This window comes from Rissa tridactyla, chromosome 4, assembly GCF_028500815.1.
Source record: "Rissa tridactyla isolate bRisTri1 chromosome 4, bRisTri1.patW.cur.20221130, whole genome shotgun sequence".
Classification (NCBI taxonomy): domain Eukaryota; kingdom Metazoa; phylum Chordata; class Aves; order Charadriiformes; family Laridae; genus Rissa; species Rissa tridactyla.
Window position 1 is genome coordinate 54,120,890 of NC_071469.1, and position 26,785 is coordinate 54,147,674.

The window sequence follows — 26,785 nt, forward strand, 5'->3', positions numbered from 1 at the left end:
TGCTGCAAGAGCTGGAGCACAAATACTCCAGAATTAACCACAACCCTCTCTCTTAGCTCAGTATGTTAAAAATTTATGGCTGTGGTGGTTTGGTCTAGCAGCCCTGGGGTGTGATGTTCTGTTTACTTGACATTTTGACAGAGGTGAGGTGGCTGGGGCAATGGGGTTTCATTTGGGGATTGGAAGGGTGGAGAGAGTGTAATTTTTATATTTCTGGCTGCCTGGCTGCCTTTTGTGGGATATGATGTGCTGATGCTTTGTTTTTATTGGTACAGATTGTATTTTTAATGGATGGCAGGATGCCTGGTGACTGGATAGATATCATTTACAATGTCAAAATAAATAAATGAACTAATTGTGTTTAGCATGCAAATTACTGGCTTTGCATTTTATTATCTGTAAAAGCTAGCAGCAATCTTCATGGATTATTTAGAATTTAGCCACATCATATAACAATGAATGACATTTTTAATTCATTGTCCATAAATTTAAAAAAAAAAAAAGATGAAATAAATGAAAAGCCATGCATACAAAAAAACAGGGCAGCATGTTAATATAGTCAGAAAGAAAACCTGGATGTCAAACTGCAGCACAACACCACATCTCACCAGGGAGGATTCTTATCAGAAGATGTAGTGACCTTTAATACTGACTCATGTCCACAAAGAATGCAGGACTGAGACCACTCTCATTTGTATCAATAATATCACAAGAAATCACAGCATAAAAAAGAAAAACAATACTCTCATGCATTGAATTAAGCTGCAGCAATATTCAATACTGCTCAAATAAAAGAGGCTAAAACTAGGAGACCAGAAATCTCAAGAGCGAATTGTTAATGTGGAATCAAGCTGTGAGTATCTACAGGATCCTGAGGATCTGGTTTTGGCCCACTGTTTTCCACATTTGGGATAAAATACAGAGTATCACAAGCTGGTGGAGTTAAGAACTAAAAAGTGAACAAAACTCTTACATAAAAGTAATTTGCTAGGTATAGTGGGCACACTTGAAAGCGCACTTCAAGGCAGATAAATGCAAGGTCATATTTCAAGAGTAAAAAATATTGGTCATGAAAAGAACTTTGGGGTTATTAAAGATAATCACTTGAACACAAACTCTTCCTGACACAGCGCTGCTGAAGGGACAAGCATAAACATGAGAACACTGAGTAGACACAGGAAATTGTTCTTACCACTGTATGTTGCATTAGTAAAGTAATTACTGAAATACATTTCTGCTGTCAACACTTCAAAAAGCAATATTGCAAAGAGATCAGGAAATCTCCAAAGAGCAATTCCAAGCCACGAACATTTGTCTCAGAGCAAGATAATGTTCAATAATCTATTTAAGAAAAGGTTCAAGGTATATTTGCCTGTGATCTATAAACATTCTCATGGAAAGGTTTTAGCTGGAGATGGTCACTAAGGCTAGCAAAAGACAATGGGATGAAATTCAGTCTTTAGAAAACAAATTCAAAATAAAAATAAAGCACAGACTTTCGTAGTTCTACTGATTAACCATCTGAAAAACATAATAAGGCACACGGTAGATGTTTCTTTACTTTAGGGCCTTATACCTGAAGAGTATTTCTTCTTTGAAATATGCTGTAGTAAAAAACTGTGTGCTTGAAATATCAAATGCTGGGTAGGTTCTATGCTCTGTGTCACAAAAAAGACAGATTATGTGATCAAAGCGGTGTCTTACAGTCTTCACTGAATGACTGGACACCACTCAAAATTTAGTTATTTTTATCTATATATCATATCCATAACCATCACACCTGAGATTTTCTGCTTACTTTACATCTTTTTTAATTTCCTAGGCCATCAGGAGATCTATCTTGGCCAGCGAAACTACTGAAAATGGGGATAGGAATTTGAAAAGTTCTTCAAGTGATTTCTCTTTTGCATGGGTTTAAATGTATGCATGTGCAATTTTTCATTATTTGTTTGTACTTTTATCAATACATTTGATTTTTAGTGAGAGATATTGTACCTCCAATGTTTGTAGTAACTGCGGAAAACCTATGGAAAACTTAGAAAATGCTGATAACATTCTTATACTAGAACACGTTGAGTCATCAGCCTAAAGATGTTGGGCATGCCAACCACCTTCCTTTCAGGACATGCAGAATGATCTAATTGTTATGAAACATGAAGCAAGATAAAGAGGAAGAATCCAAGTTATTACCATAGACAATCTGTTGAATCAAAGAGCCCGGAGAGGACTGAAATGCAAGTTAGGGGAAGTGGACATGCAGGAAGTAGGAGACTGTTTGGCAAGATAAGTGACTTTAAGAGGTGGAAAGCTGGGGGAGAAAGTGAGCAGACAAGAAGAGAAGGATCAGAGGTGCTTAGGAACTGGAAGCACCTGCCCACTGAAAGCTGAGATTCAAAAAATGTAAGAAGAAACAATGCTTGCCTTTCTTCTGCTCAGAAAAACAGGATTTTGTGCATAAACAGGACTTTATGCCTTAAAGAATACAGAAGGAAACAAAAGTCCTTAAGATCAACTTATCTGTTCACAGACAATATCAGAGTCCTTCCAGAAATGACTTTCTTGACAAAAAGCTACATTTAAAAGAGGAAAAAGTTAGATGAATATGTTGCTGAGTTTCATTTTGGAATTTATGAGCATGTGGTCACGTACCACACACCAGAGAAAATGCATGTGGAAAGCTTACTGAAGAAGCTCCATCCCAAGGAGGTGGTTTGCACCTGCTACTACAAGAACAAGGGAGACGACTGCCCTGTTATGTCCATCCACTGGTGTTGAAAGTGATGGGATCCAGGACCAAGCTTATCACTCCAGAAGCAAGGTCTGTGCTCAGGGTGTTGTGACTGTTCCACTCCCTCCATGAGAGCTCCTTTCCCTGATGGCTGGCAAGGTGATAACGCCCCTAGCAGAGAGCTATCATGGAAGGACATGGACTTACCATCTCTGAGCTAGAACCACATTCTTGGAGGCTTTGGTGATTAGAAGAGAAACTTTGCTTGGACTCCATATTCAAGAGGGAAGCCAATGTGGACAGCAGATTTCCAAGACGATATGCTTTTGGCAATGTGCGCTGCTTCACAGATGGACTGTTACATTTTGTTCTATTTGGAACATATTTAGCATGCATGACTTCCTTTCTTAAGTAATGAATTCTGATAATCATGCCACAAATTTCTGTGGGTCACAGCAGTAGCAATGGCTGTGTTTCCTTCTTTTGACCAACCATTGACAAAAGTGGGTATGTTTTTGCCATCATGATTATTTGAGAGCCATTAGCACCACAGGGTCCAACACAGTAAGGCTGAAGATTAATTTGACAGTTGTGAGAGCACAGGTCTTGCAGAGCAAAAAAAAAGTTTGCCATGGAAAGTCTTCTTCTACTAAGAGGTGTGGGTGATTCTGGGGCCCTACTTCTTTATTTTCTTCTGTTTGTATTTTAGTCCTGCTGTTGTACCAGCACAACCCCAGGAGAACACCCCGCTCTTGAGACAACAAAGTTCTTGCAGAGAGGCTCGAGGCTGCGAGCTCGTTCCAGAATCTCTGTCTGCTCAAACACTGAAGTTCGTTCAGTCATTTATAACCCTCAGGGCTCTGTTTTAAAATAATACAAAGATTGGATGTCTATTTTTTTATAGGAATAATTGCAGGCCAGGACTAAACATCCGAGCTCAGTAACATAGGTATCAGTTCCAAGCTTACTGGAACAGAGCACTTTCCCCAAACTTCTCCCCCACTCCTTATTTGGACACAAAGAAATAATTTCCTCAGTAGTAGATTTTTACTCAGTGAAATCACATGTTTTCTCAAAACTTTTTTTTTTTCTCAAGATAATTACATTTGATAAGAAAAGGGGAGAAATAACAATGCCACATTCCTAAAGTGCAGACTGATGCCAAATTCAAACTGCTGCTGTGTGGGGTCAGTGTTTTTTTCCCAAGGAGGACTGACCCTGCTGAGCTTGGACACAATCCAAGAGCAACTCCCTAAACACCTGTTTAATTGCATATTTCGGTGTCTGAGGATCGGCCGTTGATCACCGGTTTCATCTGCTATCTGCATCCCATATAGATTATGTTATCGGTCAACTGCTAAACAAGGATTAAAGTGTTTTTTCACATAGATGGTTAGCCTGGAAGTGGATACTAAATAGTGTGAGGCATGAATCTGTAATGCTGCTCCTTCTGCCTGGTATGAAAATTGCTCAACATGTGTCACAGGTTCTAGATCTCCTGCCAGCTATCTGAGCCTTTCCTTAGCTAGCGCCCTTTTAACATTACTCAAAGATGATAAACAACGGCTAAACTGTGAAAGGACTCTGTTCTCTGAGCACAGCTCTAGTCCCACTTTTGTGATTGAGATTTATAGGGCAGCCATGCAGATAAGTGTAAAGCAGGGGGTCAGAAGGGGCAGCATCCTCTTCCCCTCCTGCTCAGAACAGACCTGTGCGTGATTCATACGCTCAGCTCCTCACTCCCATCAACTCCCAGGGCTCCCTGTTGGTACAAGATCACACCCACACCCACTTGTGTGGACTATTCCCGATGTCCCATGAGAGCCTTTGCACAGTCTGCATGTTAATTCTGGGATCAGAGATGAGGCAAATTACTGATTTCAATGAAGGGCTTTTCTTAAACGTGGAAACTCCATGGATGGAGCATAGCTGTATTCTTTGGGTTCATGATTTCCTGGTGCAGGTTCTGCACAACTTAAGAAACCCATAGTCAGTGCATGTGATTTGGGAAACTTGGTTATTTCCCTGCTGCACTTAGCACTATTCCAAGTAGCTGTAGTAGAGCAGAACAAGAGTGACCTGAGTATCCCACCGGAGCGGGGTAGAGATGTGTTAGCATCCCGCTGAGGACATTGAACCTGCTGAATTAGGAAATACAAAACAGCTGCTGCCCACATCAATGGTTTCATCTTCATTAGCAGGAAACATATTTTTCAGCTGAATAATTGGAGCGTTGCTCTTGTACTACCCATTTCTCAAAATGACCTATTTTGTGTGATCATATGCTACACTGAGATCCGCTGGTAGGGTGGTGAGAGGAGCCAGGGAGCACTTACTGAGAGTAGTCCCAGCTGCTGGGAGGTTATCTAAGTGACACTTTCTATTGCAATGGAAAAGAAAAAGATGCACAATCAGAGCCAGGAAATGCACACTAAGAAATTAAAACATACTTCTAGCAAAAGATCTTTACAGTCCTCCCTTTGCTGCGTGATATGAAATAGTCTCATGCAAGAACCCCTAGAGAAGGCTTATAAAATTTCACAGAAGAGGAGCAGAACCATTAACACTGAAAAAGTGAATTTTCTGTGGCTGAATTGTATATTTTCTCTGCAATTCTATGGGATAATTTAAAAAGACCCTGTAAGAAGGAATATATTAAAAATATATGAGTTTAAAGCAGTATTTATAAAGCCTTTAAATATGTCTGTGAAATCCTATTGGCTTCTCCTCCAATGAATTCTTTCAAAGACTTTTCTGTTAGGGTACAGAGCATGAGAGAACTAAAAGAAGAGAACTGCTATTCCCACTTTCACTCCCCGGGGAGCTTTGAGAAATCACTAGCACAAATAGTCCAGCCAGCTGGTTTAGCCAATTGGTGGTCAGTTTACATTTCCTCTAATAAGTGAACTTCTTGACCGTACATTTTAACTGAGTCATTAAGAGCTCCTTTTCCAAGTGTTTTGGCAGGCTAAAGAGGTCTGAGACTGTGAATAGACCACAGTAACTAGTAAAGAGGAGAACAGCCCTGCTTTTAATACAGCAGAAGAAAATAATCCAAATGGATCCAGATATTAAAGCCGCAATGAAAACAAGGGATGCAAATATCCACCTGCAGGATATAACGTAAACTTTTATTGAAAGAGTTGCTTCTTCCATTAAAATGCTGACACTTTTGATGTGTGACATGAAAAAAGCTTTAACTATTGCTCAAGCATGTTGTGCAAACAACTGTGGGAGTGGAGTATTGAAGACCTGAAAATACAAGGGAGATTCTAGATGTGCAATATGTACATAACCCTAGAGAGAATTCAGTATGGATGCTCCAGTCACTCGCACATGATACCTTGAAATCCTTACGATATATGAAAAAAAGAGGACCTCATGCCTGCATATAAACAAGGGATCTCCATTATGGCGAACTGGAACAGTAATATGAGATTCATCACTAACTAATCTCTCACAAAGCTTCAGCATCATCACCAGCATCTCATTCATGAATGGACTGGATTCAAAGCTGCTTGGCTTGAGCACACAAGGAGGCTCCAGCTGCAGGTGGCATGGCTGGAGATTGCCTCATGTCACTTGAACTGCATGAGTCAAAAACACACATGCAATGGGGACTACAGTGCTTTGTCTTCCTTCTGGAATCTAAGACTATTCCCTGAACCAAGCTGATAAAACCAGGGAAAAAGACCCTGGCCCTACCAACGGTGCTTGCAGAACCTGTGTCTGGACAGCGGGGTGGTTTTATATTTGCTTTAGAGGCTCTGTAGAGCTGATCAGTTATACATGACTCAACACTCACATCACTTGTCTGCCCCGGCACCGCCACAAGCTCTGCAGGCAGTGGGAGTTAGAATTCCTCCTTGGGAAGGCAGAGCTTCAGATCTCTGCCCATGGCAGCAACCCCTGCCAGCTCCTCTGGGAGCTGTCGTGATTGACTACAAAGAGTGTGTTATGCTTGGCACTAAGGGGCATGGGGGAGCTTATCAGAGGAGAAAATTGTTTTTCGTATTTCATCTGAGTTTCAAACCTGTCCATGTGTCAGCATGCTTTATAACAATCTCAAAAACACCACAAAGCCAAGGTAATTCTCGTATAAATGTTAGGGCCTTTTGGGCTCTTTTGCAAGCAAAGAATGGGTAGTGGACAAAAGCCAGTGGAGAAGAAAAATCCTTGAGAATTATCCTCTGCAAATACTGGCTTCCAGGCTCAGACAGCTGTGTCCTCATTACTGTTAATAGCAAAGAGCTATGCATGTTGGGCAACATTCCCCTCTGAGTGTATACATAGCAAGCCATCTATTTATTTATTTCTGTGGTGGTGATCATTGGAAAATGCCTATAATCCCTGCTCAAATAACTGGCTTTAACTCAGATTTGGCATTCACTGTTCTATAATGATTGAGCCACATTTGCTTGCAATGTTCCCAAAACTGCCGCCAGCCAACGGGGTTGCAGACCTTCCTGGATAAATGAAAACTGTGTGGCTATGGGAGGTTTACTTTGTGCCAATTAGTGTGTGATGTGGATGTCTACTGGCAATTCTCCTGCTCTCCTTACTCTCAGTTCATGGCTCCTTTGAAAAAGAGGTGTTTCATCTCAAAGGGCTTTTTCCCTTTCTCTCTCTCTCTCTGTTTTAAAACCCATTCAGTTACCTTTATTGCATAAATTAAGACAGAAACTCTCAAGATTTGTGAAATCCTGAGATAACAAGCCCTCCAAGCAGATGTGCTGAGCCTTTAGAGGGAAAGAGCTGAGTTTCATTTAGCCCCAAGAACCACCAGTTTTGAGCAGGACCACGACAGGTTCTCAATGGTTGTGAAACTCACAGGCAGGACAAGATGCGAGGCTGAATCTGCAGCAAAGATGATGTCTAATAAAAGTTACCTAACACTTGCAGGAGTCCTGGCCCCACCTGTCAATCAATAAATCAAGATAAAGGCAGATCAAGATCAATCAAGATAAAGGCAGATCTTCTTCCCTGTACTGATCCTGCCATAAAACAGATGTGTTGATCTGGATAGCCTTGACTGAATTTCAATCTGTGTAACTCAAGATTTACTTAAAAGCTGAGAACAAAATCCTTCACTTTTGATTATTGCTTCTACTTCACTATATCAGCTTCCTTCCATCCAAAGATCTTACAGCATTTTAAAATCATTGCTAAAACTCAAAGTCTATGTGACCAAGAGAATATAATTTTCATTTTATGGGAGTCAGATAAATTAAAGGCTAGAACCAGTATCAAACATAGGCTCCTGCACTTCAGGCACTGCAGTCTCAGAACCAACAAGGCATGTTGGACATGACCTCTAGAAGTCACCTGGTCCAAGCCTCCACTCAAAGAAGGGGCAATTCAGTCAGGTTGCTCAGGGCCTTCTCCAGCTGAGGTTTGAATCTCTCCAAGGATACAACCTTTAGCTATAAACTTTACAAACCTCTGTTCCAGTGTTTGACCACCTTCATGGTGATAACATTTCTTCTTATATCGAATAACAATTTCCCATACTGCAACTTTTTCCCATTCCTGTCCATGTGCACTTCTGAGATTCATCTGGCTTCATCTTCTCTACATACTCACATTAGACAATTGAAGACAGCAAACAATACAAGTCCCTCACCAGCCTCTTCTTCTTAAGGCAGAGTAAACCCACTTCTCTCAGCCTCTCCTTGTATGTTTTGTGCTCCCACCCTCTAACAGCCATGGTGATCCTTCACTGGACGCCCTTTGTATGCCCATGTCTTATACCAGGGAACCAGTATGACTGGGAGAATTGGCTGCCTGTGAAGGCAACAGGAACCCACAGCACATTAAACTATCCCCTGGAGGTAGCTAAGAGAAAATACTTAGAATTCTTAAATACACAGATTAGTAGTAAACCTTGTTATCAGTGTGAAGCTCTGCTTAATTCTCTAGAAACTGTTGAGGTGGGAGAACCATTTCATCAGATGCTGTACAACTCGCACATACAGATCTCCACATTTTTATCCCCAAAGCCTCAAGGTAAGTCTACCTTCTTTGCGCCAGAATTCAGAAATTGCTGACTAGAGCTAAAGGCTGAACACGTGGCCAGTCATATCACGAATATTACAGGCAATCCCACCAGCTCTCACAGGACCCATGAAAGCTCAGAAAGACGCATGTTTACATTGAGTGTTCCCAAACCAAACGGTTCAATTCCAAGTAGCCTGGCTTGAAAAAACACGTTCTGTTTAGGTAATTAAAAAAAAAAAAGTAAATAAATAAACAAAAAAGGCAATGTTCCCAACCCGCAGGAACATTTTTATGTCTGTGGTTATTCCTGGAGCAAACTCCTGCTCTTACTCTCCAGAAGGCACATCCCAGTGAATTTTCCATTATGTGGGCCTGCTCTAGTGAAAAGCTAAATTACATTTTTTTCCCTTTATTACAGTACTTTCCTTTTATTAGCCCCTTATTACCACAAGGTCTCTGGTCACACTCAGTCATGCAAGAGAGCAGGCACATTTTAGAAGGCCCCATCTCCAGCAGAAGCATCCCTAGCAAATCCTTAGCATGATTAGCATTCTACCATTTGTAGTTTCTCTAATCATCTCCAATCAAATACTGCAGACAGTGCTTAATTCAGCGTTTCATGTCCCTCCCCAGGTCAGATGGAATGAACCATGGATGCATCAGGTATTTCTGAAACAGTTTCACGTCCCAAGCTTCTAGGTGTCAGCTTGAGATTTTGGCGGAGCAGAGTGCGATGGTGTTTTGTATCTTGTGATGATATATATCCCTTATCAGCTTCAGAATATACATGACCTGCTGGGCCATTAATGGATATACTACAAATTGTCAGCTGCTGATTACTTTTAGAGGTATTCTCCAGTCTGCGCAGGACATGTCTATGCCATATCTCTCTGGGCTCAAATCTATGCTCGGGTTTTCAAAATTGCCTGGGGAATGTGGCTATATTTTTCAATTAAAATTATAGGCAGGGTTGGAAGTGTTATGTATAACCCTGTAAAAGTTTATTATTCTCTTATGTCACTTTTCATCTATGACTAGTTAAACCTCTCGAAAATGTCAATGAGCCAAATTGTCATGTCACAAGCTGAAAAAAAAGAAATCACGGATTTAATTAAGAATTCTGCAATGTAATGTAGCTGAATAACAAAACACGGGTTTTACAAAAACCCGCCTTCAAATAGCACTGATTCAGTGGGGAAGAACACCTCCTTCCTAAACCTGGCATGCTACAGCCTTTTGGGAAGACTGCATGAAACTAACTGACCGCTGTCAATAGACAGTTCTGGGCTATTCCATCACAAAGTCCGCCCTGCTTTTAATTAAAATAATTTCCATCTGCTTCTGAATTAAAGCTCCAGGTGCAGTCCCTAGTGATTTGCTGGCAAGAAGTGTTGTATCTGTTGCTGTAGTCTGCCTTTGAAACAGGTGAGCATGATCCAAGGCTGCTCCAGCCTATGCCTGGTTTGGGATTCCCCACAGGGTTTGGGATAGCAGGACGTTAGCAGCATGCTATAGCTTTCTGACCCCATCTCCTCTCCCTGGCTGGGTTCCTGCTCCAGGAACAAGGAATATCAGTCTGGCAAACTGACTCTGCCAGAAATTCTGCCTTCGGAAAGGGGATGTCAGGCTACCCATTTAAGCTACCTCAACTTTGTGTTGCTCCACCACAGGGGCAATAACTGTTATTTAATGGACGGAGGCTCTTACCCATGCTATGAACTTTTCTCTGCAGCGTTAGATAAAGCAAACAGTTTTTTGTGCCTCTGTGCACACTGGAAGCTGGAAATACATCAAAGGGCTCAAAAGTACAGCAACTTAAAGATACCTGATAACATCCATCCCACCCCCAACTTGTGCAAGACTCTTTCTTCCTAACATTTTTTCCAGGCAGTTTTTAAATGCTTCTGCTGATACACTTTGTACTATTCCCCCACTACAACATACGTAGTGTATTCTTGTATAACCTGATACACTGCACTGTCATAAAGGGCTTTACTATGTTCAGTCTAAAAGTAATTTTCCTTTATTTCAGCAAATTCTACCCTATTCAGGAATAATCACACTTTTGTACCACCCACCACACACAACTTCTGCTTCTCTGACATTTACAGTTACAACTGCTGCAATCTTACCCTAAGCTTTACAATATACTTAGCTCTTTAAATCAGTCAGCCTCAATAATTCTCCCAATTTACCGTAACTCTATACCGAGACTTCTATAAATTTATCTACATTTATCTGGTAGTAAATTACCTAATGACAGTAGGTTGGACCCATTCTCAGCAGAACGTATCAAAGGACTATTCCCCTTGTTCTGCGATGAGAAGTCTCAGTACCACTGCCAAAACTGCCCCATGATACAATGCTCTTGACATCACTGCCTTCTACTGTTCCTCTTCCATCAGGTGGCCATGCGTTAGGTCATCTTTTCATCTACTGCTGGGTTTCCAGTCCCTTAATTTCCTGACCACAATTGTAGACTTTCCAGTCTTCTGTGTATTACTATTTGTACAATCCTCCCATTTGCTGTCACCTATAGATATGCCAGGGTTGTACCACAAAACCCGTTAATGCCTTTGATCCAACCGGCAATTTACCAGCTCACCAGCTAATGCTTCGTTTACACAGAGAACTGGCTGGAAAACAAGAATTTTACTTCACAAAAAAAAAATAATTAGCAAATGGAAACAAGCTCAAAATATTAGAACAAAGCAGACATTAAAATTGCTTATTTTTGTGTAAAAAAAAATAAAAATAAAAAAATCCCAGACCAAAAAACGCAGTTAGTGTCAGACCAAGCAGTAGGTATGGATTCATTCAGACCCTGCGAGTTCATGATGCCCTCCTCTCCATCTCCTCCTGGGCTCTCCCTGTTTAGCTGCAGCACTTCTTGTATTTTCAGTATCTGAATGCCTCATGAACACAAACAGATTTGTTCTCACTGTAGCAGCAAGTTATTGATGTAGAGCTGAGCCATGGAAAAGCTAAGGAAGTTTACAAGTTTGTATATATACACTTGCAGGTGCCCAAATGAAGACACCATACACACCCTGACTTTCAGAAAGTGCTGAAAACCTAGAGCCCTTAAGGGTTTCCAGCTGCTCGCTCAGATATTGCGATTCCTTAGATAAGTAGTCAATTAATAAAAATATCGAGCAAAGAGGTCTGAGGTCACACTGGCAGCCTGTGGCAGACTGCAGACCAGACCAACGGGCACTTGCATGCTGAGCTTCCACTGAGGATGAAGGTCAGTGAGAGCAAGTGACCTGACCAAGCTTTGGGGACCTGGGCCTTCATTTCAGCTCTATACTACTGCCCTATCAGCTGGACCATCCTTCTCCTCACGCTGCAGCGTAGCCTTATGCCACGGGGCACCTGCAACCATGAGCTATGGTTGAAAAGAGCTAAAAGCAGAGAGGGTTTTGATGGCGTTAAAGCTGAAGACGGGCTTCAGTGCATCTTGTCATCCTTAGTGGGCAGCACGTCCCAGCCAAGAGGCAGAACAGTGAAACTACTCCCCTGAGCTGGGCTGGCGATGCGTAACTCCCATTCATCTTCTGGTAGCTTTACTTGCTTTGAATAATTCTGTCATCTCATTGAAGTACTAAAACGGGAAGCCAGTCAGTTGGCAGATGGAAGTGTCAAAGCATGTTAAACTCCACACAACATCAGGCAGCTCTTATATTTCTGCGCGGCAGCTCTGTCATGGGTCTGGCGTCCTATGGACAAGACAAAGGAGCAATGCCAGCATTGCCATTACCTCTGCCTATACAGTCTGGGAAAACATATGGTCCATTTGGCTGATTTATATTGGTAAAGGAGCCAATTCCTACTTTCTATATATTTTGGCTTTACATCTTGCTTGTGACATATAACCATGGCCAATTTCAGGCTGGAACCAAGCGAAAAGAAACAGAGCTGACCCAAAAAATATAAGGGAGAGGCCAAGAAAAACGGTGCCATTTAAGTCATTGAGAAGACTGCCACCTCTAGGCACTGTGGGTGCTGCAAACACAAGCAAAGATGAACATAGGCCTGAGCAGAATGCTGGCACTATTAAGGGCACTGAAAATAAATAAGCCTTCCAGGAAAAAGGAGACACTCTATCACGTACTGAAGTCTGCACGTTATGCCACAGGGAGGTAAAGAAGGTGTCACTCATGCAACCAAAGTCCTTGAGGGTCCCAGCAGAAAGTTAGGCATGGACTGTCATCCACAGCCAAAACAGACACCCCCAGGAAAACAAGAGAAGAACAAGCCACAGAGCCAATGGATTGGGAAAGGGTATTCATGAAGTCTGTCAATCTTCCAGCACCATTAAGTGACTTAATTTTCTTTTAAGCCCTGTAATTGTCTCATTGGCGGGACTGTCTTTCATGACAGCTATCCCACAAAGGAAAGCTCACGAAATCTGCTTCAGAGCAGACAGAGCTAATCGGTACATAGCGGCTTTAACAGATCTGGCACTGCTGAAATCCCAGGAAGTAAGACATAATAAAGGCAAGGCGGCCACAAAGCCCTGCATATCAAACCGCTGTTAGCAGTGAGCCTAAGGAATCATTCAGAGATTAACAGCGGGGGTGAGAGCCCTGCCCTGGCCAGCACATGCCTGAGGATATGGCAGGCTGGGCACCATTACTGCTTCTCTGAAGTGAGTCAGATATAGCCTCCTGCCAACTAGCTCTTGGTGACAACTGAATTCTGTGTATTATCTGGCTCAGAGCCCAGTGACCAATAAGGCCAAATTCAGAGACCAAGCTTAACCGAAGCCACTAAACCAACCAAAACCCAGCGTACCAGTTAAACCTCTTTCCCTTGCTTACCCTTTCTGTCTGCAGTCTCCAAAGCGCAAGGGAGATGGGGTTCCTGGGTTCTTGCCACCTTGTACACCGAAGTATCAGACTACTCCAAGGAAGAGGGGAAAACTGAAACACATCATGAGCTAGAGAGTTCACAGTCCACAGAGATTTCAACCTTCCTGTGCTTGGACTGGTGCCTGCACATCTAATGAGACACGGACATTGTCCCTTCTGTGTTTATGTCCCTTCTCTGCATACAAACCAGCTATATTTTGTAACGCGACACATTCTCGTTCAGCTGTCCCCCTCTGTATACCACTGTGCTTCCCTCCTGGCTCCCAGTCTCAGCACAGAAGAAACCAGAAAACCTTTAATCACCCCTAATACGCAAGCAATGACAATTCCACAGGCAGAATCGCTTCAGTTCAAGCTAAAGTTGAAAGCAAATTCAAACACTCCTGGTTACCACAGTTTTTAATCATAAGGTGGTCTTCTGACCTGTTGTGTATTCTTGCCCCACAATGCCTAAGAAATCCTTATCAGGGTATCAGGAGTCTGGCAGCAGGAAAATATTGTACCAAACTCCCTGACCATAAGACACATGATCAGTGGCTTAGGCTCAAGACAGATGAACCTAAACCTAATGAATTCACTGCAAGAACTTCTGCTCCAAGATCCTAAAAACTTCACCAAAGTCAAGTCAAGGGGGACCATAATCACAGGTCTAAGAGGAGTTTTTGTCTCCAGTTGACTTATCCAGCTATCTACCCAGTATGACTATAGTTCAGTTGTGGCTATACTGTAGTTGTGTTTATTTTATTTTCCCTTCTCCCATCATCGCGCATTAATACAGTTGGTCGGTGATGCTTGAAAGGCACTGACATGCAGAATGATGGACTTGCACTTACTGTTACACTTTGCCATACCCAGGAGCCCGCTATTTTTCATTCCAGCACACAGAGATGCCAGTTTTCTTAATGACGTGCCAGCCTTCTTGGCTTGCATGTTATATTTCTTGGTTCAATTTTCCTCATTTCTTTGTGAGTAGTAGAAGCTTCACAAATAAACGAAGCACTCGCCTGTGCTTTAACCACCAGACTGTACTCCTCCCACACTGCACTTAGCGAGGAATGAGAGAAAGAATAATCCAAGCCACAGAAGGCTCAGTTTGCCTTGCTACAGATAGATACGTACAGCGACTTTTCCTATCAAGCCAACCCCTCCACCACAGATGGATTCACTTCAGTGAAAAGTAGCATTTCCACCTTCATTCTCATTGGTAAACTCTGCTGGGGGAGGATACGTTTATTGGTGTTCAGATTTATGTAGGAACAACCCTACTGATGGACCCTACTGGAGGCACTAGCTGAATCTTGCCTTTCCTCAGCCCTGGTCCATCCTCCGTGCTGGTGCAATGGTTTCCTGAGGGAGGACGGAGCTCTGAGTGTTTTCAGATGTACCTTTTTACCAAGGAATATTTTATGGTCAGCTCGTCACTAACTTTGTGAAGATTGTTGGGCTTGTGAATAGATCGGGCCGTCAGATCAGAAGCACTGAGGCAGGACCCAGAAGGATTACGGTTGTGTTTGCCTGGAGCTGCAGAATGTGGGTTTATCCAATGGGACAGGGCTATGTTAAGTATGTCTGTACTCTACAATGTTAATGATCCTTCTTCCATTAGTCCTCTGGCATATGGTCTTCTGTCTTAAAGTGCATAGTTTGTATTTTCCATGTCTTTATTTTAGCTGGCTTGTCTAGTCTCATCACATTTGATAATCAAGGGTCAACCATGTTGAATTGTGCTAAAACATGAAATGAGCACAGCATAAGTAGATGGTGACTGAAAAACAACAGGATCAAATAAGCCCTGAAAGCTTTTGTAGCACAGATATTCCTGAAGCAAAGGGGGCATACAGATAAAGTTCTGGGACTTCTCCTCTCCTCTGATCTATGCAGAAACATAGAAAGAAGTGCCCAGTGATTTCCAACCAGTTTAGTGCAGTAGGCAAGTAAATAAGTTCCACACGTCTCACTTTCACCTTTACTGTTGTAGGATTATTAAACTGGGCCTTTTTTTCCTCCTGTTTACTTATTTTTACATGAAACTTGTCAGGGAGTTATCTCAACACCTATCATCTACTTGTGAAATTATCCTTGGTACAATCCTGAAGATGAATTATTATTTCTGTTTACACAGAATGACCTGAAGTTCCAAAATACCCAGCACATTTGTCTATGTCAAAGTCAGGAACCGAATGCAAAATCCTCCAACCCAAGCCTTAGCCACCAACTATAGCTTCTTCTTGAGATGCTTCAGGGGCAACTCTTCTGTTGCTATGGCAACATGAGGTCTGAATTTCTATTTCCCCATACAAAACCCAACAGGAAAACCATCTTATGAATAACGGCTACACATCATGGCCCTTAATTTAATCAGAAGTTGACATCAATTACATATCCTTCCAGGAGGCTTCTCTCAACCTCTTGCAGAACTTATTTTCATGCAATCTTTCATTTTGCTTTTAGTTAACTTGGACATGATGGCAGTGCTGCCCAAACAGGGACCACGCATAGCCTTCAGGAACTGTCCCTCTGGAAGAGCAAAAGAGATTGTCTCACAGACCAAGAGGAAAAGGGAAAGACACAGAGCTGAAGCAAATAGGGTTAAAAAAGGCAATGGCAGGAGTGGATTGTATATAATCTTTTTGCTGCATTCCCCTCCTTTTCTTCCTCCTGTTTCTATACGCCCAAAGAGTTAACTGTAGAAAAGTCACTGTTAGGAGGTAGCCTGCCTTAGTGTCTAAGCCACTGGATGAGGAATCCTGGGCTCTAACCCCCGCACAGCCATGGGCCTGCCACAAGACCTGGGAACCTCCTCTCAGCTCCCTGTATCTGCATTTCCCTCTCCTCTCCCCAGACACACGCACATCTGGGGCCTTTATTTTGCTTGAAAACTCATCTAGGCATAGGCTGTTCTTAATGAGGTTGCACACAGGGCAAGTCAGTAGGATCGCAGGCTTGGATGTGGGATTTAGGTATGCTTGCAATAGAAATGATAATGATCTAAAACCCATCTGTGCTAAGGTAATGTTTTGAAGGAAGGAGTTTCACTCCACAAATGTAGGACTGGGGACCTGTAGGTGGGGAATGTAGGAGGTCCTGGCAGTCTTTGAGAAACGAGGAAAGGTGAAGCAATGACTACTCCACAGATGAGGCCTTGGAGAACAATCCTCTCTTACGCTTGGAAAGAGTATCTTTCTATTTCCCTCTGGTTTCGTGCTTCTTCCTTTTGGTTTCTGTGAGAAGCTGCCAGAAGCTTCCCCTGTATCCAATTGAGCCAATGCCAGCCAGCTCCAAGATGGACCTGCCGCTGGCCAAGGCTGAGCCCATCAGTGACAGTGGTAGCACCTCTGGGATAACATAGTTAAGAAGGGGGAAAAAACCCTGTTTTAAGATTTGGGTTTTCTTTCTCATTATCCTACTCCGATTGGATTGGTAATAAATGAAATTTCCCCAAGTCGAGTCTGTTTTGACCGTGATGGTAATTGCTGAGGATCCCCCTGTCCTCATCTCGACCCGTGAGCCTTCTGTCCTGTTTTCTCTCCCCCATCCAGCTGAGGAGGGGAATGATAGAGCAGCTTTGGTGGGCACCTGGCATCCAGCCAGGGTCTACCCACCACTTTTATTAACTCCTCTGGCCTCCTGCCTTCTTTCTGTCTCTAGGTCATACTCACCTTGCCTTACGCTGATACCTTTCCTAACATCTACTTCTCTGTCTTTGAGTCTGCTTTCTCTGATCCCATTGTTCAACCCTCTTAGATGCCTCTCCACGCCCACCGTCTCCTCACATTGTGCATGTGCATTAATGGGAGAGAAAGCAAAAATAAGAGCCCACCCATTCCAGTTCTTTCTACAATGCCCAGAAGGATCTGTGTTTGAGGCATGTTTTAAAGATCATTGTAAATCAGGAAACAGCAAGGTGGAGTGAAGGGAAATTGGAAAGAGCTCTCAGCTCATGAATGTATAATGCAAGAACATGGGCCCTCACTCCAATTTAATCTTGCCAAGAGTTACTAGACCAAGTTCCTTGAACAAAATGTCATTATTATGACTAACCATTCTGTATTTATAGAGAAGTAGCGCTAGAAGACAAACAGTTCAAGCAGTGCTCTTGCGCTAAATGTTCTTTGCTTTTTCCTGTATGTGGTCTTTTATTCCCGCGTTAATTGTGGTTATAAATTATTCCCAACCTGCTTTGGAATGAGCCTACACAGACATCGTGCTGTTGACAACACAGTACATTTATACATACAAGATATAAAGCATTCAGCAACTCCAGGGGTAAAAACACCGTGTATCAGGAATCAAACCCACAGAAGATTTAAAAGGTAATTATTGTCAGAATATTTCACTGCCTGTTGCCACAAATGGTTACAGCTACTTCTGCACCATGCAGAGGACACTGGAGTGGGCAAAGTGGTCACCAACGGGTGTCTCTGAGAGGCACATGTGCCAGGAAAGGTTTTTTTTCCCACAAAGGATGAAATCTGGAGATAAAAGAGTCTTGTTAGAGATTGGGTGGTGAACAGGATGAGGAAGGAGTGTGGACACCTAACCCCTGTCTTATGCCCATCCAGGTCAGAAAGGATGAAGCCAAAAAAAGTTCGAAAGGGAGAAGAATGGCTTGTATTTCTTTTTTTGTGTGTTGGAATATATCAGCCCCCCGGAGGGGGAATGTTATTCGAACCACCCGGGGTGCACATGCCTCTGAGAGCCAGGGAACGTGGAGCCTTGGCAGGCAGGCCAGATGTCAGCCCAGGACAGAGCCACCCTCTCACAGCCTTCCTACATTTCTGTCAGCTCTAGCAAAGGGCGGTATTGAAAAAAAAGAAAAAAAAAGAGCTTGTCTCATACAGCTTTCAGATCAAATTTTTATCCTGTTTCACTTTGTAAGTCTCTTGAACAAGCCCAGTGCTTCAAAGCTGAGGCTGCAGATCTCCCAAGGAAGGTTCCTGTGTTTAATAAGCTGTTTTGACTGGAATTCAAAGAGAAAGTAAAGATTTCTTTTGGCCTAGCTATAGAAAATGTGGCCCAGACCTGTAACCCCATATCTGACCAGACAAAAATGTGTATTCTGTTAAAAACTGGAGATTTCTCAGAAACATTGGCCTTAGAATAGCTCTGGTTCCCCTGTAGTCAATAGCAAAAAGTCTCATTATCTCTAATGGAAATACCTGTGACTAATTTTATTTGGAAAGAAGGTTCTGGAAGGCAGTGCCAGAACATCAACATAACAAACCTGTAACTTATATAGTGGCTCAGCTACTGGGCAAAATAGATTCCAGTTTATTCTTTTCAACGATTCCACCACAAAATTAACCCTTGAAGGACTTCATATCCTAAAAGCATGCTGAGTGCTGACAAGCAGGGAAGCACAGAGCAACCGAAATACTATTAACATGATGCAATGCTTATAAATGACATATAATAAGACAGAGCCATGACTCATGGGATTCAGACTTTCTTGAATGACCTGAGTGAAATTTTGGCAGTTTCTGAAGACCCTGTTCAAGGTTCCCTGGTGCCTCATCTCGAAGGCCTTCAAGCATGAGGCTGCACATCACCCCTGTTAACTGCACCAGAAGTCCTGGAAACAGGGGATCAGTCCTTCCTACCACCACTGCAGTGAGACACGTGCTCGTATCACTTCCCTTGGTGTCCACCCTTTCCATCCTAGGGCACGCAGATACAAAAATAAATACTGCATTAATACAGTGAATGTCTCCAGAGGATTTCACTAAACGAAGAACGAAATCTAACCCCAGCAGAGACTCCTTCGCTCTGACAGGTCTTGTTTTCTTTAAGTTTTGTTTTTCTTCTTCTAACACAAATACGATCCATCATCTGCCCAAATTCAAACCTCATGTAGACTTTCAAAAACTGCTTCCAGCTAACTGTGGTACTCAAATGGCAGTCAGTCCTTTTCCATCCATTCTTGTTAATGTCTCTATTCACCAAACTTTCCCTCACGGTTAAATTCCCATATTTGAAAGTTAAAGTGACAGAAGTGAACGGCCCTGACTGAAGAAAGCATTAGTCCTCACATTTCTGCCAGTGCGGATAGGAACATATATGCCCTTTGCAGGCTGGAAGGTCCACTGTAAAGTTTCCAAAATCCACCTGTTTTGATTAGTATGCCTTGTGTGCAGCAGGCCAGAGAGAGTAAAATACAGAGCTTTCATTTCCCCTTTGATTTCAGCACTTCTTTTCCACGCCCTGCCCCATTTCCTGATTCATCTACATCAAAGTTAACAAAATGAAAATGCTCCTGGAAGCTTACAAATCAGTAGATAAAATAACTGAGGTTGATCAATTTGCTAAGATCAGAAGGACTAGTTGCAATTTTCAAAAGACTCGATGGTGCGCATGCATATTTTTACAGCAAACTCATCCGTTAACCCAGGATTTCAAAACTCCTCATTCAAAAACCAGGTTTTTTGATTTTCCTGTAGGTATTACTACTAGCGTTGGTTAGAAAACACATTTTTCCCCACCTTGGGGAAAATGACGGCAATGATTCAAATACAGAAAAATGCTTCTCAAACTAGCTGAATTTAAATCTAGACCCTCACAGCTCCCGTGAAACATCATGGTCTCCTTACTAGGGAAGCAAACAAAGCACATCATCTGAAACCAAGTCCTGCCAGAAATTTCAGACAATAGGGCAGAATCAGACCGAAAGACAAGTCAGTTTTAGCTCCTGTGTTGTTCTGTAGCAGCATTCAAAAAAGAAACGTTCTGAGTTAAATGCAGTTCCTCAGTCTAGGAGGACAGAGTTCCTAGTTCCACAGACAGGCAAAGACAGATACTACAGTATCTTCTGTAGTTTGGGCTTTTTTCCTTGTCAAAGACCAGTTCTTGTTCAAAAAGATTTTGATCAAAACCTTCAGACAGTTAGCTACATATAATAACAGCCAAAAAATTCACTTTACCATTAGGATAACTGAGACACAGAAATAATAGTGGTTATAGATTAACTCTGTGGTAGACCTGTGGGCTACATCTCCAGCATCTGCCCTGAGCAGCTGCCAATGATCAGTTTGATCTTGATCTCTTGATTCCAAGTTTGGCATCAAAAGAAATATTTTGGCCAGTGGAATTTACTTTAATTTAGTTCAGAAATTTTCTCTCCATTCCTTCATAACACGACACTATCGAAAACAAGGAAACCAAAGGGATATAATCTAAATCTCCCTTAAATTTAAGTAACCCAGGAGCAGCTTATATCCAAGTTAAACACAGTAAAAAATGAAGTAAGTGGAATCAGAATCTAGCAAAAGATGCAAAAGTAGAAAAACTACCAACTCAAGAAATTTTTCATAGCGTTATTTGTTTTTTGCATTGGAGATTGGGGAATATGAAAGTGCTAAGACAACGTCAACACTCTGCTGGGGCAGTGGTTCTTTCCCTGTGTGTTTGCACAGTGCCTGGAACAAGGGAATTCCAGGCTTAGCTGAAGTCTATAGTCATTAAAGCAATGGTAGTGCCAACAGTTGTGTACCACCCTCTAGATAAGCAACATTTGTGCTCCAAAGGGCTCACAGTTTAAGTGAAGAATGCAAAGCAGGGGAGGAAACAACTCTTATTTATACCATTTAAAGGAGGAAGACCAAGGTCCGGAAATCTGAACAAGGTCACATACTGCAAAGAACTGAATCAAGGTTTCCTCAGTCCCCATCTAATGCTTCAAATGGAGGGCCATCTATCTTCTCTCTCAAGGACAGAATCATAAACATAAAAGGCATGCCTTTGATGCACAGACAAATCCCCTGCCATCAGAAGGTTGTTTATCTCGTAAGAACATCAATTCTCTCATAAAAACATCACTTCTCTCATAAAAGTGGGTTTCCTGATTAAATAATAGGACTAAATCACATCTTAGCTTGCAATGAATAATGACTATATGAAATGTAGAGCTCACATCCTTTAAAAAAAGTAGCTGAACTTCAAAAGACTGGGCTTGAGTGATACAGTAACTGAAGGACAATTGAAGCACAATTATTTCTCCAATGTTGGACAAGCTTTAATATAAATAAAAATATAGAATAAAGATTTCTACTACTTACCAGCACACTGATTATTTTCATCCAACTGGAAACCGAATCGACACATCAAAGGTCTTGTAACAGTCGGGTAGTTAGGAACGGGGCCTGGTGCTGGGGGCGGTGGATAAATATTTGAATAAGGATTCAGATATGGTGACCGATACACTGGGTTTGTTCGGGGTACGCATAAATAGCCACCATTCTGGTTGACACACACCATATCTCCTCTGCAGGCCTCAGGAATAGTCCGACATTCATCAATATCTAGAAGGAAATTGCAAAATTAAATGAGCGATTGCTTCTTAATGGGACCAATCCGAAAAATAGTTAACATGTTTTTCTCAAGATTTTGCTAAAAAATTTGATAGTCTCTTTGAAGAGAAAAGCTAATCCTTCCTCGTGGAGCCTCACTTTGAAGTTAGATCATACTAAAACAGGAAACATCCCATATATTCAACATATCCTATGTTTTACTTCACTATTAGAGGGTAGAGGGAGAGGGGAAAGCCTGCTTTGTTATTCTATAAATGTTCAGTTTAAACCCTGATTTACACATGGCTACAGCATGCTACCGCCTGTTCCTGCTCGAGGGTCTGTCCAAACCACAACATGCAGATCAGGATTTCAAACACTGGTGGTTTGGTTTGCCCAGCTGTGAAACTTGGATCCCGATTTGGAACTCCCGAGCTCCCTCCCACAGAAAAAAGTTAGGGATGTTCAGATCTGGGGCCGTGGTTCAGGCCTCTTTCTTGGTCTGACTGAGATTGTTGCTGAATTAAATTTAGAACGATACAAATGGTTTAGCCACACGGAGCGTTCAAGCCGTAGGTTGCTATGACAGGGCAAGCACTCTGCTGCTGGTTTTGCCCTTACTGCTTGAGTGACTTTAATGCGCGCAGAAGATGCTGCCCTGGAGACTGAATGCCATGGATAAAAATATGCTATAGGGCAAAGCGCGTGTTTCCCTATATTGCCTCAACAGCTCACTTGGGGTTTCAACCCCGAGCAGTGGTAGACTTTATCTAAGCCTCCAGGTGGAGGCTGCCAGCAAAGATAGTAAATAGTCTGGAAGAGAAAGAGGAGGGTAAACAACCCTTATCATTTGGCGACTAGACTGAGCCCCCAAACTCATCCCAATGCATCACAGCTATTTGAGAAGCACTGGCAGCAAATTAGTATCTCAACAATGTCAAAGATCGGTATATACTTGTGCTATGTAAATACACACACATATTTATATATACACATATATATTTTTGTATATACATATATACAAACACACATATTTGTCACACAGCAAGAACTTTTCAACTAAAACATACTAACAGCAGCACAGTGTTAACTCAATGAAGTCAGGATTGCTGAACCCCAATTTAAATGTATTGATTTAATTGAAGTCCTACCTAAGCATTGCCCAGAGGCACGGTCCAGGTCAAACCCATTAGTGCATTGTTGCTAAAATGAGAAAACAAAGGACACTCAGTGACTGTGAAATGAGAGGGTTGCAGAGTCAAACGCTCATCTGGATTATTATGCTTAGTACAATTGTTCAGCACTATACAGTACACCACAATGAAGTCCCTTCCCCAAAGGACGGTCAGCAAGGGACGAACCTGAGACCTCAGCACATATGCCAGCCCCTCAAACAGAAGGTGGTTCCCTCAGGTGGTGACAGCGTCAGGCTCTTCATCTCCCCGGGGGCAACCAAACATAATGTGTGATGGGCTCCATACCAGTTGTTAATGCAGTTGTATGTTCTTCTATTTTGGGATCTCATTTTTGCTAGAACAGCGGGGCTCAGTTAGAAGGTACTGGCCAACTTCTCTAACAGGCTCTAAAACACCACATACAGATAATTCAGTACGTACGTCTCAACATGTTGGCCATCTGACTGAATGAAAGCCATAGTTAAAACATAACAAGCTTTATAAAAGTAAGGCTTTTACTTTACACCAGACCTTTTGATTTTTAGAAGATAAATCTTTACATGACACCTGCTCTAGGCTGGCAAGGTTCCTTGTTCCTTCCTATCCTACAGCGCTGGTCTATACCAGGGCTGCAACCCAGAGTCTTCAGCACTTCATTGGTGACCCTCAGCAGTTCTAAAACAGTGACAGTCCTGGTGATGGTTGTGTCAAAGCCCATTAAAATGATTCCCTGCTCTCCCTAGTTTTTGACTGGGCCTCCAAGTATTTAGCAGCGGGCCAAGCAGTTTTCACAAGCACAGGATCCTGCCATTTAAAAGGTTATACTAAGGAATGTAAGCAAGAGATATCCAGAAAACAGGAACCACTGAAGTAACCAGAGGGCAGAGGGATGGAGTGTGCTCAAGATTCTTCCTTTTTTATTGTTGTTAAATGATAAAGACACTTATTTTTGGACTTTGTGGAAGAAGTCAGTGGAAGACTGAAGTACTTGGTTCATGTTTAGAACAGTAGTAAGTTGTAGATGGGAGACAAGGGGTGAGATGGGTAAGTCAGTGGAAGTGGGTCGTGGCAGGAACTAGGGAGGGGACATGAAGTGAAACACGCAGCACTATTTGGCCTGCATCCGCCACTTGCACACATGAATACACAAAACCACTACGAGAAGTGTCAAACAACTATGAAGGAATTCTGCCTTCATTTATTTTGGCATTCCGAGATGTTTCGGTATCACGTTGTGGAAAGCCAAGGTATTCTGATGGGAGAATGTATAACCAGCCTCATGTTTTAATGAAAGTACATACCCTACTTTTTGTTCTCTTTCTATTCTGGGGTGTATACGCTACACCTAGGTTAGCAGGAAAAGATAAGATAGACAGTTTTTACCAAAATTATTTTCTTTCGGATAGTAAAAGATGATTCAGAAACCCTGAAACTACTGTAGAACGGTTTCAACAACTTTCTGGAACTTTATTCTAGAAAAGATTTGAATATTGTTGAAATGACCAGTTTCAATATCTTCAGAAAGGGTTTGTTGCTGGCATCTTGGTTTCAAGTTGCTTTTTGCTTAGGCTTCAAAATCAATTTAAGGTACAAGATGTTTTTATAAAAATAGCAATGGCAACAATATTTTTTAGAATTATAAAAACAAACCCTTAAAGACATCTCAAAAATTCTCCAGGGGCATGTAAAGCATTTCCCATACAGATCCAATGCTCACAAAGATATCAGTAAGCATGCCATGTGCAGGAAATTTTCAATGTAATAGAAAAAAAACAACTACATTTCAGAGTCTTTTGGCAAAGGTATTCAGAAACACAGCTCTGGACACTGAGTATATCTGGATTATCAACTAGGAATTCAAACTTAACATGCCTTTGGGAACTGTTTTTCCTAATTTAAAGTCCAACTGGAGCCCAAGAACACAAAGAACTAATGCTTCTGCTATTTCAAGAACTGGACTGCTTTACTTCCATCCACCCTCAAAAGCCCTGCCTCTTGAACAAAAATGGTTTCGGGCATAAATTAAAACGAAAACTAGGATGCAGTCATTCAGGATCACAGTCCAAAATTAAACAGTCTTAAGACAAGATCCTGCTATACACAGAGAATACCTATTTATATGAGTAAGTTTTCCAAATGTGGATGTTCCCCACCACAGAACTGAGCTGTCCCTGCTCTCGTGGGACGGCTTTTCTTATTTCCTTTCCCAGCAGTGTTCAGTTCAGAGGCAGATTCAGGTTTTTCCGTGAAGTCCAGGTTTCTACAGGGATATTTTGCTGAGCTGGCAAGGATGAGTCAATAAGCTCGGTCCATGTTCAACTCCCGAATCCTGCTGGCTCCAAGTTCTCCCCTCTAAGCCCTTAGACCACACAGTTTCCTTTCCATGCAAACCCCAGACCACAGAGCTTCCTCTTCACCTGCTCGCCAGTTACATCTCATGCCATACAGCGCTTCAGTACAAACCAGCACACAGATCTCTGGGTGCACCTCTCACCTGTGCTTTTCCGGGGCTTGAAAGGCAGACGGCCAGTGTGAAAGCAGTCAGTATCCTGTAATGTGCACAGAAAACAGGCTGAAAACCTTCTGACATCCAGGCTCATTATATAGAATTAAATACACATGGACAAATTAATTTCCAGTGACGCTTCAGAGATTTGCTAACGTGAATTTGGCCCCTGGAGAGGGAGTAATAAAACTGTGGGCCAGATTCAGATCTCAGAGTCACTAATTTTACTACGGTTTTATGCAACTGGGATCAGAATAAGACTGAACATGTCTATTAACTATTTTTTTATGATACCCCATGCAGCAGCTGCTTAAGGAACAAACGCGTAATAGTCAATGAAGTATTTCTGCCCCTCTCTGACACCTTTCCTCTGAGAATATCAAAGCTTTTCTTGCACATTATGCACATTTTACAGATGGGTAAACCAGAGCACGGGCCCTCCCTAAGCTGACAGTGCAAGGCGTTGGCAGGGCTGCAGACACGTTGTGCAGGAGGTCCTGAATCCAAGCCAGTCACTCTAACCGCTAAACCGCATTTTCGTCCCCAGGAGACTACATTTGAGATGAATCCATTTTCTTAGGGCCAGATTCTGTCCCTTTACTCAGTCTTGAGTAATATGTTGCTCTGCAAGCAGACACGCTGTGCCAGGTCATCAGCTACTAGAAGCTGCTATCTTCAATGGAGCCTTCCCCAGTTCAGCATCTTAGTGGGACTCACTGGGTCTCTTCACTGCAACTGGAAGAAGAAGATACCTCACTAACCAAGCTCTACAGCTTTGGAACTCCTTACCTGGAGCACCAAAATTCTTGTCAGCTAAGCTCCCACTCCCAAGTATTTACTAACAGACAGAAAACCAGGGAAGGACAGTAAGAAATCATTCTTTTCTACGTACTCAGCACTTTGCCGCTGCCTTATATAAAATTTCTTCTCAATACAATTAGACCCACATCTTGCTTATCTTGGATTCCAGTTCTGAATGGCAATTGTATACAATCCGTTCCCATAAAACCAGTACAGGAAGCAAGGGATATTTTAGGTAGCCTTCATTCTGCTAACCAGCAAGCTGCCAACTTTCTCTCTTTGAGCTGTGTCTGATTTCCAGTGCAAACTGAGCTGCTGAACAAGACCTATAAACGCATCAGGCAAAACCACATGCAAACAGTGACCGACACATTCGAACAAGTTTGTTTTAAATGAGGAGAGAGGCACAAGCTCTGAAAAGC

General features: G+C 42.2%; 1 protein-coding gene across 2 annotated transcripts in view; it reads right to left on the bottom strand.

Annotated features, from left to right (window-relative positions):
- FBLN5 (fibulin 5) overlaps nt 1–26,785 on the bottom strand; it is a 45,606-nt gene that overhangs the window by 17,379 nt on the left and 1,442 nt on the right. The window contains exons 2-4 of one of the 2 annotated variants that reach the window (XM_054200537.1): nt 25,551–25,605; nt 23,033–23,084; nt 21,651–21,893 (exon numbers count right to left, since the gene is read on the bottom strand). In XM_054200537.1, coding sequence (XP_054056512.1) covers nt 21,651–21,893; nt 23,033–23,084; nt 25,551–25,605 — 350 coding nt within the window. Of the gene's footprint in view, nt 1–21,650; nt 21,894–22,181; nt 22,676–23,032; nt 23,085–25,550; nt 25,606–26,785 lie in introns of those variants that run through there. The other variant, XM_054200538.1, reaches the window with a different exon arrangement.